The sequence below is a fragment of the Erpetoichthys calabaricus genome, chromosome 15, assembly GCF_900747795.2.
Source record: "Erpetoichthys calabaricus chromosome 15, fErpCal1.3, whole genome shotgun sequence".
NCBI classification, from domain to species: domain Eukaryota; kingdom Metazoa; phylum Chordata; class Cladistia; order Polypteriformes; family Polypteridae; genus Erpetoichthys; species Erpetoichthys calabaricus.
The window spans coordinates 30,988,992-31,001,005 of NC_041408.2; the positions used below are offsets into that span (position 1 = coordinate 30,988,992).

At 37.8% G+C, this 12,014-nt stretch overlaps 2 protein-coding genes across 4 annotated transcripts in view; one reads left to right on the top strand and one right to left on the bottom strand.

Annotated features, from left to right (window-relative positions):
* The window catches only part of wdpcp (WD repeat containing planar cell polarity effector), a 424,187-nt gene extending 422,398 nt beyond the window's left edge, over positions 1-1,789 (bottom strand). For all 3 annotated transcript variants that reach the window (XR_007933616.1, XM_051919684.1, XM_028820594.2), the window contains exon 1: positions 1,581-1,789. The gene's annotated coding sequence lies outside the window, so the exon portion shown is untranslated. The remainder of the gene's footprint in view (positions 1-1,580) is intronic.
* Positions 1,790-7,587: 5,798 nt separating this feature from the next.
* mdh1ab (malate dehydrogenase 1Ab, NAD (soluble)) overlaps positions 7,588-12,014 on the top strand; it is a 31,524-nt gene continuing 27,097 nt past the window's right edge. Inside the window, exons 1-2 of the mRNA XM_028820119.2 lie at positions 7,588-7,710; positions 9,025-9,123. Coding sequence (XP_028675952.1) covers positions 7,708-7,710; positions 9,025-9,123 — 102 coding nt within the window. The 5' untranslated portion in view covers positions 7,588-7,707. The remainder of the gene's footprint in view (positions 7,711-9,024; positions 9,124-12,014) is intronic.

Sequence of the window (12,014 nt, forward strand, 5' to 3'; positions counted from 1 at the left end):
CAATCTCTTAATTAGAAGCCAGTTATTGCTGCTAATTTAACTCAAGGGCATTGGGCTTCATTTTAGATTACTCACTTGTTAACAGTCATAATTTCTGTTTCTTTTTGTCTTAAACAGCTGTATTTACAAACCACATTAATCCTTTTGCCAGAGAAGAAAATGCATAAAATTAAAAATTACTGAAATAGCATAACAAAAGTACTAGCATTTCACATAAGTAAATATAGACTTTCACTAATAGCTAGAATTGACTTCTACTTAAGAACTTGGTTGGAATGAAAACCTGTTGCAACTGTGACCACACAGAACTGAGGTTCAGAACACCTACTTTAGAAAGAACACTAGGAAAATTTTCCTCATCTCTATTTCATCCTCTGTATCAGTATTAATTAGTATATACTAGGCTAAGGTACACTGTAAATATTTAAATTTGATATTTGGTCTACCTTTTTCCATTTTAACCAATCCTGAAAGCATCCATATGTTCTAGATCTGGTAATTCTATTTAACATAATTCTTCTGATACACCTTAGGCCACCCACTCCTGCCAAACCATTAGTATTGCTATGGTATGTTTGTTTTTGTTCTGCAAAAAGGACAACAATAAGCAATTCATGAATGAACAATTTTAATAACTTCAAACATAATTACAGAACAGTTAATGGACTTTTCAAAACGTGTGTTTCATTGTTTCATATGGTGAAAGGTGGATTGTTAAGAATTTCTATCATTGTTTCATTCAATGCAGAATGCAGCATCTATAAAATGTTCAGCAAAGTGTACTTTACTCCAACAGCAATTCTACTTAAGTCAGGGTAACCAAGTGCATACAACTAGAAAATGTATGCAATGGGGCGTGGATGTGTGGATGCATAACTACACCACGCCATTTAAAAGAACAGGATACAGTATATTAAGCCATAAATGGAAAAATGCAATGGGAAATAACAAAGGCATGGCCAAAGAGGCATATGCTTTCAAATTCAGTACTTTCAATACTTGCGATGGAAGAAGAGGAAAATAAAACTAAGGATAGGAGTGCATATATAATCACACTGGGGTCGAGATGATTCAACGGCTGATGAACTTCACGTGAACAAAAATAATTAATTTTTAGTGTTTAATCTAGACATTGGGGCATCATCATATACTGTATTTGCATGTATATACATATCAAAAACAACCCATACACTTTAGCAAGCGTTTTCCTCAATATTGCGTCACCGTTACATATTTATTACTGTATTTTCCGGTCTCGCTAATTATTTCTGTACCTTTGAATAAGGCATGTCCTTAAGGTGCGATAGAAACAAACTCGTACTGCGTTTGAAAATTAAAATAAAATTGTAGCTGTGACTTCTATCCTTCGTTAAACATTAAGAACCCTAATATAAATCTACGAAAACCCAGTATATCCGCTTAGAATGATAACGTTTTGTTCATTTCATTGCACTCAACCAGTGACAAAAACAACTTTCTCCTTTGTGCGCTAATGAACTCCTAACTCTAGAAACATTGTACATCACAGTACTGGTCAAAATATGCAACAGAGAAGTGAACGTGAGAAGGCAACGACTTACATATTCAAATCACAATCTCCGGCGTCTGCAATCAAGGTTCTTTTCAGCTTGAACAAAAATAAAGAAAGCTGGTTTCACGATGTTGATGTCCGCGTTTCGCCTGAATTAAGCGATCCAAGTTTATTTTAGAGATACGGGGCATGAGTGGCATGAACAGTTGAATCCGCGTTTCCTGGCAACGAAAGAAGCTTCATTGACTGTTTGCCTTCCTTAACGAAGAAAAAAGTGTGAGATTATTAATCGCTTCCGGGTCAAGCGAGCTATTCCTGAAGTTAGTCTGACACTTTTTGAAAGAAGCGGCTGATCGTTTGACGCGTAACAATGTCTAAATCGGATGCCCGAGTTACAAAAGTTATTTTCCTTTAGCTCCCTTGGTAGGATCGCTTTGCGTGACGACTTCATTGCGGTTACAAAGTGCTTACAAGCGGAATTTTGACAGAAACATTCAATTCACAAATAATAGGTCTACGCGTTGTTCATTTATCGTAAAAGCATTTCATTACCATTCATTTTTCGCGGAAGTTACATTAGATATGTGATCAGCGCTACTGCCTCACGACTACTTAGACTGAATTGATTCCCAGCCTAGTCAATATTGGCTTCGTGTTTCAAGGTTCTCATTGTTTAGATTTTCCCAGGTAGCACACGTTTCTTCAAAAGCCGGCGGTTCAGTAGCTAATTAAGACTACTCGGCGTTTACTCTGCGTCCAGTCCAGAGTTGGCTCTGATGGTGCAAGGTTAAACGTCTCTTTACGGCAACCCTGTGAAATGGATTAATTTTCTGGAGCTTTAGAGTCCCTGCTTAGTTTTGCTACCTGTTTGGATCCACGGATTTTAAGTCACGTCTAACAGCAAAGCCTTGGTTCACTGTGTGACCATGATCGAGTCACTAGACCTGCCTGTGCTGCAATTGGAAAACCAAAAGAAATGTAATCAATTGTATCATAAATGCTGTAAGTCGCCTTGGATAAAGGTGGCAACCAGTTTTGTAAATACAAATGCAGTTTACTGATGACCAATCTGAAGAGCAAAGAAGCATATTTTACCGTGGCCAGACATATAGCCCTAACCTGTGGATTATACTGGAAACTGGTTTATGTAAATAAGCTATTATGATCACCTGTTTATCTTTGTAGGTGGGTGAGGTTTTTGGAGAAAAGCAAAAGAAGGATAAAAAAAATTAAACACTATTTATATAGAAGACTGAATTTTATTTGCCCAAAGGGGGAGTTTAGCTTTTTATCTCTCCAGCACCAAGGTTCCGATGAAGCATGTAAACTCTTTGTTATATGAAAATTTGCCTCATCTCTCCTCAGGTGGTTATTGATAGATACAGTAAATTTAGAGAGTGTTTGGAGCCCTTATTTTCTGCACTCAGTAACATAATGAAAAACTGAATGTTAAGGAAAGGTGTACACATTTTTTAAAAAACAAAAACTGAAATTTCTCAGTCCTGTACAGTAAGTATTCAGGCCCTTAATTCAGTACTTTATGGAAGCCCCTTTTGCAGCAGTTACAGCTTTGAGTCATTTTGGGTATGTTTCTACAAGCTTTGCGCACCAGGATTTCGGCAGTTTATCCTATTTTTCCTGGCAGATCCTCTCATGCTCTGTTAGATTGGATGAGAAGCATCTGTAAACTTACATCTTCAGGTCTCTCTACAGGTGTTATATGAGGTTTTAGATTGGGATTTGGAAGCCCTCAAGGACAGGCAAAGACTTGACCCAAAGCCACTCCAGTGTTGTCTTGGTTGTATGCCTAGGTCATTTCTGACCAGTTTGCCTGACTCTGTCGCTGAAAAGCACCCTATAGTATGATGATGGTATTAGGTGATGAGCAGTGCTTGTTCTTCACTAGATATAGTGCCTGGAGAGCTGCTTATAGAGATCAATATTTATCTCATCAGACTAGACAACATTTTTCCTCATGCTCTCAGAGTCCTTTAAATACCATTTGGCAAACTCTAAGCAGGCATTAGCCACTTTACCATAAATGCCTGATTGATGGAGTGCTGCTGAGATAGTTGTCCTTCTAACAGGTTCTCCAATCTCAGCAGAAAACTTGAGGTGTTTCTAGAGGGACAACTGGGTTCTTGGTCGCCTCTCTGACCAAGCCTAACCCAAACCCTTCCAAACTTTTTCCATTTGACAATAATTGAGGCCACTGTGCTCCTAAGGAACACTCAAAGCTTAGATGTATACCCTTGCCCTGATCTATGCCTCACCACAATTTGATTGCAGACATCTCCAAAGAGTTCCTTGGGCTTCTTGGCTTGGTTTTTGTACTGACATGCATTATGAACTGTAGGACCTTATAAACTGTACACAGGTGTCTGCATATCTAAATGATGTCAAATCAATTCAGTCTGCCACAGGTGGACTTCAATCATATGAAAAATGAAAAAAAAAAAATGTATACAATTTTTTATAAGTAAAACGATTTTTAAGTACAATGATATAACTTTAGTTATAAATGCACTAAAAAGCAAAAATCATTTTTAGTTTTGTGACTAAATAAAATCGTGGAACACGCATAAATGGGTTAATTCAAACAATTTTTGAAAATTGTTTAGCATGGTGGGGAATTACAATGTTTTGGGTTTTTTTTTTTTGCATTTTATGCTGAAAGTAGCTAATTTATTAATTATTAATGAATTAATTAATGTATGTGCGCCCACGATTTTATTTAGCTACATATATAACCACGAAAATTGTGGTTAAAGGAAAATTTATGTTTTGCTTTTTAGTGCATTTATAACTAAAGTAAATAAAATTGTTTTACTTAAAAAAGTATTTTGCAAATGATTTTTCCTTAATCAATTTTCATGAACGAGAAGCTTCTTTAAAAGTATTACATAATAAATCTTTTTTTGCAGACTTATTTGAATACTAAAAAGAATTATATTTTGGTCTCTGTCTTTCTGTTCAGGATCTTATGGGATTAGCGCTCGGTCGCTGTAAAAAAATATCGACGACAGAACGGCAAGTTTACGGCAATACTGCCTCACCGTGATCATCACGGCTACCCCTTCGCAAGAGTAAACAAGTAAAGTCGGCACGCATATTTACCCAGTCCACTCAGAGGCATGTGGGGGCAATCCGATGCGGCTCTCATTTGTATGCTCCTATATTTCACTATATTCTCTCTCCGTCATTGTTGTGTGTGCGTTAATTGGAATCGCATAACCATTTATTACGGACAAATTTGTTACGTAATTGCTTCGGTTTTGACGGATTATTGTATTGTAATCAATACTGAACACTTATGCAAAATCTGAAGAAATTCGCTTTGCCAAAAGTTCGTGTAAAATCAGTGGCAAGATTTGACCCAGACACACAGACAGAGGAGTCAAGTTAAATATGTATCCATCCATTATCCAACCTGTTATATCCTAACTACAGGGTCACGGGGGTCTGCTGGAGCCAATCCCAGCCAACACAGGGCGCAAGGCAGGAAACAAACCCGGGCAGAGCGCCAGCCCACCGCAGGGCGCTCAGACACACGAAACACACACACGCGCACGAGGGACAATTTAGAAACGCCAATGCACCTAACCTGCATGTCTTTGGACTGTGAGAGGAAACTGGAGTACACGGAACCCTGTATTTGAATGTCATCTTGTGCCCAGCTTTGCAGTTCTTTCCGTGCTTATGTTGGGTTTTTTTTGTTTTTCTTAAGCTCTCTAGTTGTCTACCAACATCCTAAAATAAATGTTCTTTGTGTTAATTGAAGGTACCAGACTGTCCAGATATAAGTAAATGTGGGGGTATGCCCTAAGGTGGACTGGCACCCTGTTCAGAACTGATTCCTGCCTTGCACCCAAAGTTGGCAGGGTAGGCTTTGACCCCCACAGACATGAATTACATTAAAATGGTTAGTTACTGAATAACTGGGCACTCTTGAACAGTATATAACTCTGCTATTTTGTCACTGATTATCATTAAGATAATAAAGAATGGCCTGTTCTACAGCAGAACTAATTTCAGTAACTTGGCGTGGAAATGATTGTGTAAGAACAAACCCTTCTAAGAGTTTTTTTTTTTCCTCTCAAAATGATTTGAGCTCTTCGACTGGTGCCATGAGTAGAGTTTGTTCATTCTTTGTGTCCTATGCTAGCTGGGATTTACTCCACCACCCGCCGTGACTGTAGTATGGATTAAGCAGGTTAGAAAATGACATGACACGATTTGAGCTATAGTCCTAAGTAGTTTGTTTCATTAAAAAAAAAAATACCAATATGCATTACAACCAATAGATCATGGATATAAATGTCTGGCCAGAAAAAAAAAAATCATGCATCCTTATTTCTTCCAATTGGTCACTAAGAAACTAAATTTCAAATAGAAAATTCGTATTGAACAAAGACTTAATTGTGATTTTCACCTGAAAATCTGTTGTCAAACCAGTTTAGTCAATCCAGGCAGAAAAATGAAATAGGGTGTGGTGGATGGCTGGGGCTCTTACTCGGCTGGGACACCTCTATAGTGGAAGGACCAGGGGGTAGATGACGGCCCCTCTGGGTCGCAGCAGTCCCTCGTACTCCCACAGGGCTCCTGGGGAGCTGGAGTTTGGAGAAGCCCTGTTTGGTTCTCTCTGTGCTGTCATGAGGTGTTGTATGAACAGCTGAGCCCTTTGGTGCAGCACTTCTGTTACACCCAGAAGTGCTTCCAGAAGAAGATCACCGGACACCTGGAGCACTTCTGAGTGGCAGCTGCCACTACTCCGGGAGCCTGAGTCAGGAGGTGGAGGATAAAGCTTGTTGCCAGGAGGAGTGGAGGTGGACTGATAGAGAGAGTGAGAGAGAGAGAAGAAAGAGAAAAGAAGATGCTCTGTTTATGCTTTAACTGTTCTGTGCAGGTGGGAAACGAAAGAAGGCATTTCCCAGGGGAAAAAAAATAAAAAAGTGTTTGCTGAAATTGTGTCCTGCGTCTGTCTGTGTCAGTTTTAGGCAGCAGGAGTGATCCTGCAGGCCACAAGAGGCTATCTGGGTTCATCTAGGACTCATCTAATAGTTGTCCATTGCTTTGTAATCCACGTGCATAGACACGTCCCACACAAACACTTGGTGAAGGTTCAGCAGTTGATACCCTATTTTTCTCAATTTTTGCATTTTAGAATGGAATTCATATTAACTTATTTTCCTAATGGATTCTTACTGTTTTCTTGTTTTGTAAAGTGGCACACATCCATTCAGTCTTCTTAGTGAATTTCATGGTGACTACAAATCAGCTTGGATAGACCAGGCCACCCTATAACAGTCTCCAGCTACTCCTGGGGAATTTCTACTATGAATGGCATTCATTCAGTTGAAGTATTTTTTAAAAATGTATTTTAAAACATCTATATACAGTATAATTAACAAGTCAAACTGCATAACACTTGTTTACATGCATCTCCAATTTTATTTTAATAAAAATTTTACTTTTATCCATGTAGTTATTAAATGAAAGATGACCTGTTCTCCTGCAGCAAGAGCTGTGCTTGCAGGTAATTGCAAACCCCTCCTCTGTTCTATGTTGTACCCATTCTCTGAAACCTGTTTGGGTGTGAATAACAAATTACTAGCGAGGAGGCCATATTCATGTTGACACAAGAGACAATTTTCTCCTGAGTCATCAGTAAGAAAGGTGCTTCGTCTTCTTGTCTTCGTGATCCTGGATACGAATTGTATAAGGCAGGGTCTGTGAGATCCAATAGGAATAGCGCAGCAATTAAAGATGCACTCGCCCCTTCCTCCTCTGCAGCTTTTCCTGAAGCTTAATTTCTAAATATACAGTTGACATATGTGTGTAAAATAACAATCTAGCACATTATACTTCACAATGGATAGAAATTTAATATTTCTTTATCTTCACTTAAATGCAATCAATCAATTTAAGATCTTTTTTTGTGGTCTGAAAGTCGGTAGAGAAAGAGAGAAGGTGTGTATTCTGGTCAATGTAGTTCTGAAGGACTAGTTGAGTCTCGAAATGCAATCAAATCGACTACATTTCCCAGCATACGTTATGCTTTGGGCGCCTGATGGGAAATACGTTGTATCCCGTGACCAGTAATTGTGTTTCAAGTAGAGGTGACCCTCCACCGGACGTAAAGAGTGTTTAGGAGAGAAAGGACTGAAGATTTAACTATGGTGCTATTTTTTTTTTACTCCAACTTCTATTTTAAATGTCTTTAACGTTTCCTTATGCTAAATTAATTCGTATTACTCTGTTCAAAGTTCTTCCTGCATGATTTAATATGTATTAAAATGTATTAGAAATGTACTGTCTTTTATATGCCATCATATATATTGTTAATTTATTTTAAGCTTTTGTTTCTTAATAGGGTTTGAAAAAAAAAAAACGTGCATTTTATTTCTGCTTTATGTGGTCGTTTATGTTGACATCAGTGACCTTTCTGAATAACAAGTTTAGTAACCGTTCTTTTAATGTCTCCTGATTTTTCTGTCTGTTTTCACGTGTGACATAACCCGTTGCTCATACATAAGTTGTACTGTATAAGACCTTTTATAACGGACTTGATTTCGTGAGCTTGCGGAGCAAGATGAGCCCACCCCCATTACTGCATTTAATAAAATGCATAAGGCCATATTTTTTTTCCTTGAGTTTTAATTTAATGAGGTAAATGTTTAATTTTCTGTTCTTTTTCTAGCATGGTTCCATTGAGTTGCTACGAGGAATGTATTGTATTTTAATTGAGGAAGATTGCTACACCTCCGATAAACAGTTAATTTTGTATTTTTCTTAATAATAACTTCTTTAACTCGGAAAACGGTGCATTCCACTGTAGTTCACATTTTAAAGCTTACATTTTCACTCCGTTTGCGATGTTTTCTATTTGCAAATCAATTTTTCTTCGAATTTTACCAGTTTTTCTTGTCCAATCTTTTTTTGTTCATTAAAGCCGGACTCCTAAAGGTACTAAATTTTAAAGTGCCTGTGTTCCAAATCTCCTTATCCTTAAGTTTTTTCTTTTAAGTATTATGAATAGTTATACGACGTACATTTTTTAATATAATACACTTTTTACAATTAGAACAACATTTTGACTGGTGTAAAAGTTTTAACTAGATTTGATACAAGTCTTTGTGTGAAGTATTGCAGTATAAACCATGCAGCCCTGTTTGCGTATTTCTCAGGTTAGTCAGAGAGGCGAGATTGCGTTGGGTTGGACATGAGCAGAGAAGGATGCTAAGGATAGAGCTGCCAGGCAACAGAAAAAGAGAAAGGCTTAAGAGAAGGTTTATGGATGTGGTGAGAGAGGACATGCAGGTGATGGGGTAACAGACCAATATGCGGAGGACAGAAAGATATGGAAGAAGATGATCTGCTGTGGCAACCCCTAACTGGAGCAGCTGAAAAAAAGAGTCTTTTGTAAATCTCAGCAAAACTAATTAACACTGTGAATGCCATCACTTAACTGTGTATCTTGTTTTGTTTTGTAGGCCGAACCTCTTAAAGTTCTGGTGACTGGAGCTGCAGGGCAAATTGCCTACTCTCTACTTTACGGCATTGCCAAAGGAGATGTCTTTGGGAAAGACCAGGTATGAAATCTCTTTGTGGTGTTCTTGCCTGCTGAAGTGTGCATTTGTTTTACTGTCTGTTTTAAGGCTGTATTTTTAATGCATAGGTAAGACTAATCATATTCTTGGCACTGTAATATACAAGGCACAATGAAAATTTAAAATGTCCTTTACAAGCAGTGCTACTAAGGTGCCATATTGTGTGGTGGCAGTGAATGTTCATAGCATTTTCCCTATAAACATCAACTTTGTGCCTCAGTCACTAAAAATATATAAAACATTTAGAAACGTTATGGACACTGGTATCTCATTCAGGGCTATGTGCAAGAGACAAAGACACTTGTAATTTAAAAAAAAAAAAAAAAAAAAAAAAACAAAGTACCACAAAACTGTATTCAGTATTTTGAATCATTTTCCATGTAATCGGGCAAAGTCATTTAAGAGCGTGTTTTATCTCCAGAAAATCCTGGGTGTAGATTTTGCTTCTGTTATCTTCAATATATGACATTGCATTTTGTTTCTTGGTTTACAGTTGTGCTTGGAAGTTTGTGAACCCTTAAGAATTTTCAATATTTCTGCATAAATATGACCTAAAACATCATCAGATTTTCACTCAAGTCCTAAAAGTAGATAACGAGAAATCAGTTAAACAAATGAGACAAAAATATTATACTTGATCATTTATTTATTAAGGAAAATGATCAAATATTACATATTTGTGAGTGGCAAAAGTATGTGAACCTTTACTTTCAGTATCTGGTGTGATCCCCTTTGCAGCAATAACTAACTAAACGTTTCTGGTAACTGTTGATCAGTCCTGCACACTGGCTTGGAGGAATTTTAGCCCATTCCTCTGTACAGAACAGCTTCAACTCTGGGATGTTGGTGGGTTTCCTCACATTAACTGCTTGCTTCAGGTCCTTCCACAACATTTCGATTGGATTAAGGTCAGGACTTTGACTTGGCCAATCCAAAACATTAACTTTATTCTTCTTTGATCATTCTTTGGTAGAACGACTTGTGTGCTTATGGTCGTTGTCTTGCTGCATGACCCACCTCCTCTTGAGATTCAGTTCATGGATAGATGTCTTGACATTTTCCTTTAGAATTCTGATATAATTCAGAATTCATTGTTCCATCAATGAAGGCATGCCGTCCAGGCCCAGATGCAGCAAAACCTGGCCCAAACCATGATACTACCACCACCATGTTTCACAGATGGGATAAGGTTCTTATGCTGGAATGCAGTGTTTTCCTTTCTCCAAACATAACGCTTTTCATTTAAACCAAACAGTTCTATTTTGGTCTCATCTGTCCACAAAACATTCTTCCAATAGCCTTCTGGTTTGTCCATGTGATCTTTAGCAAACTGCAGACGAGCGGCAGTGTTTTTTTTTGGAGAGCAGTGGCTTTCTTCTTGCAACCCTGCCATGCACACCATTGTTGTTCAGTGTTCTCCTGATGGTGGACTCATGAACATGAACATTAGCCAATGTGAGAGAGGCCTTCAGTTGCTTAGAAGTTACCCTGGGGTCCTTGTGACCTCGCCAACTATTACACGCCTTGCTCTTGGAGTGTTCTTTGTTGGTCGACCACTCCTGGGGAGGGTAACAATGGTCTTGAGTTTCCTCCATTTGTGCACAATTTGTCTGACTGTGGATTGGTGGAGTCCAAACTCTTTAGAGATGGTTTTGTAACCTTTTCCAGCCTGATGAGCATCCTCAGAAATCTCCTTTGTTCGTGCCATGATACACTTCCACAAACGTGTTGTGAAGAGCAGACTTTGATAGATCCCTGTTCTTTAAATAACACAGGGTGCCCACTCACACTTGATTGTCATGCCATTGATTGAAAACACCTGACTCTAATTTCACCTTCAAACTAACTGCTAATCCTAGAGGTTCACATACTTTTGCCACTCACAAATATGTAATTTTCAATCATTTTCCTCAATAAATAAATGACCAAGTATAATATTTTTGTCTCATTTGTTTAACTGGGTTCTCTTGATCTACTTTTAGGACTTGAGTGAAAATCTGATGATGTTTTAGGTCATATTTATGCAGAAATATATAAAATTCTAAAGGGTTCACAAACTTTCAAGCACAACTGTACATGGTGGTACAGTGGGTTGTGCAGCTGCCTCACAGATCAAGCTCCATAACTGAATCCTGCACCAGTAATGTTGTATGTGTGGAGTTTGTACATTATGCCTTGTCTGTATAGTACATCTTCCCATATGGTAGAAGTTCATGCATGTCTTGTGTGTGAGAACGATCTGGAGATACTGTGTGTGTGTGTGTATGATATGTATATATAACAGAGAGAGATAAGGAAGACAAATGTGCAGGGCAGGCTGGTGGTTCTGCATGTAGCACATACAAATATTTTAAAAAGGAAGCTCATGGATAGCTTGCTGTCCATGCTAAACTGATAGTCCGTATCAACGTTCAGCATAATAGGTGTATATTACTTTATTATTCATATGGTAACAGTTTAGTTAGTTTAGGTACTGTAAAAATACATCTATTACTCATTTACTATTTTGTAACAAGATCTTAACATACAATTCTTTGGGTTTTCATAACACTTACAAAGCATCAATATAGTGTTCACCCATCTCTGCAATGTGACCTACTAATAAAACTTCACTTTGGAGTGGTCTGAGATGGCTTAACTGGGGCACTTTTCTCTTGATATTACATATTCAGTATAAGACCTGTGAGTCTTGTATCTTAATTTTACCAGCATGTCAATGTGCCACACTACAGAGAGAACCTACCTACTGATGTTTTATATGTTATGAAGACTATTATTAAGGTCTTGATACATACAAGTAAATGAGTAGTAGATGCATTTTTGTAGTACTTAGTGTTACCAATAATATACAGTTAGGTAAGATTAAAGGGAAA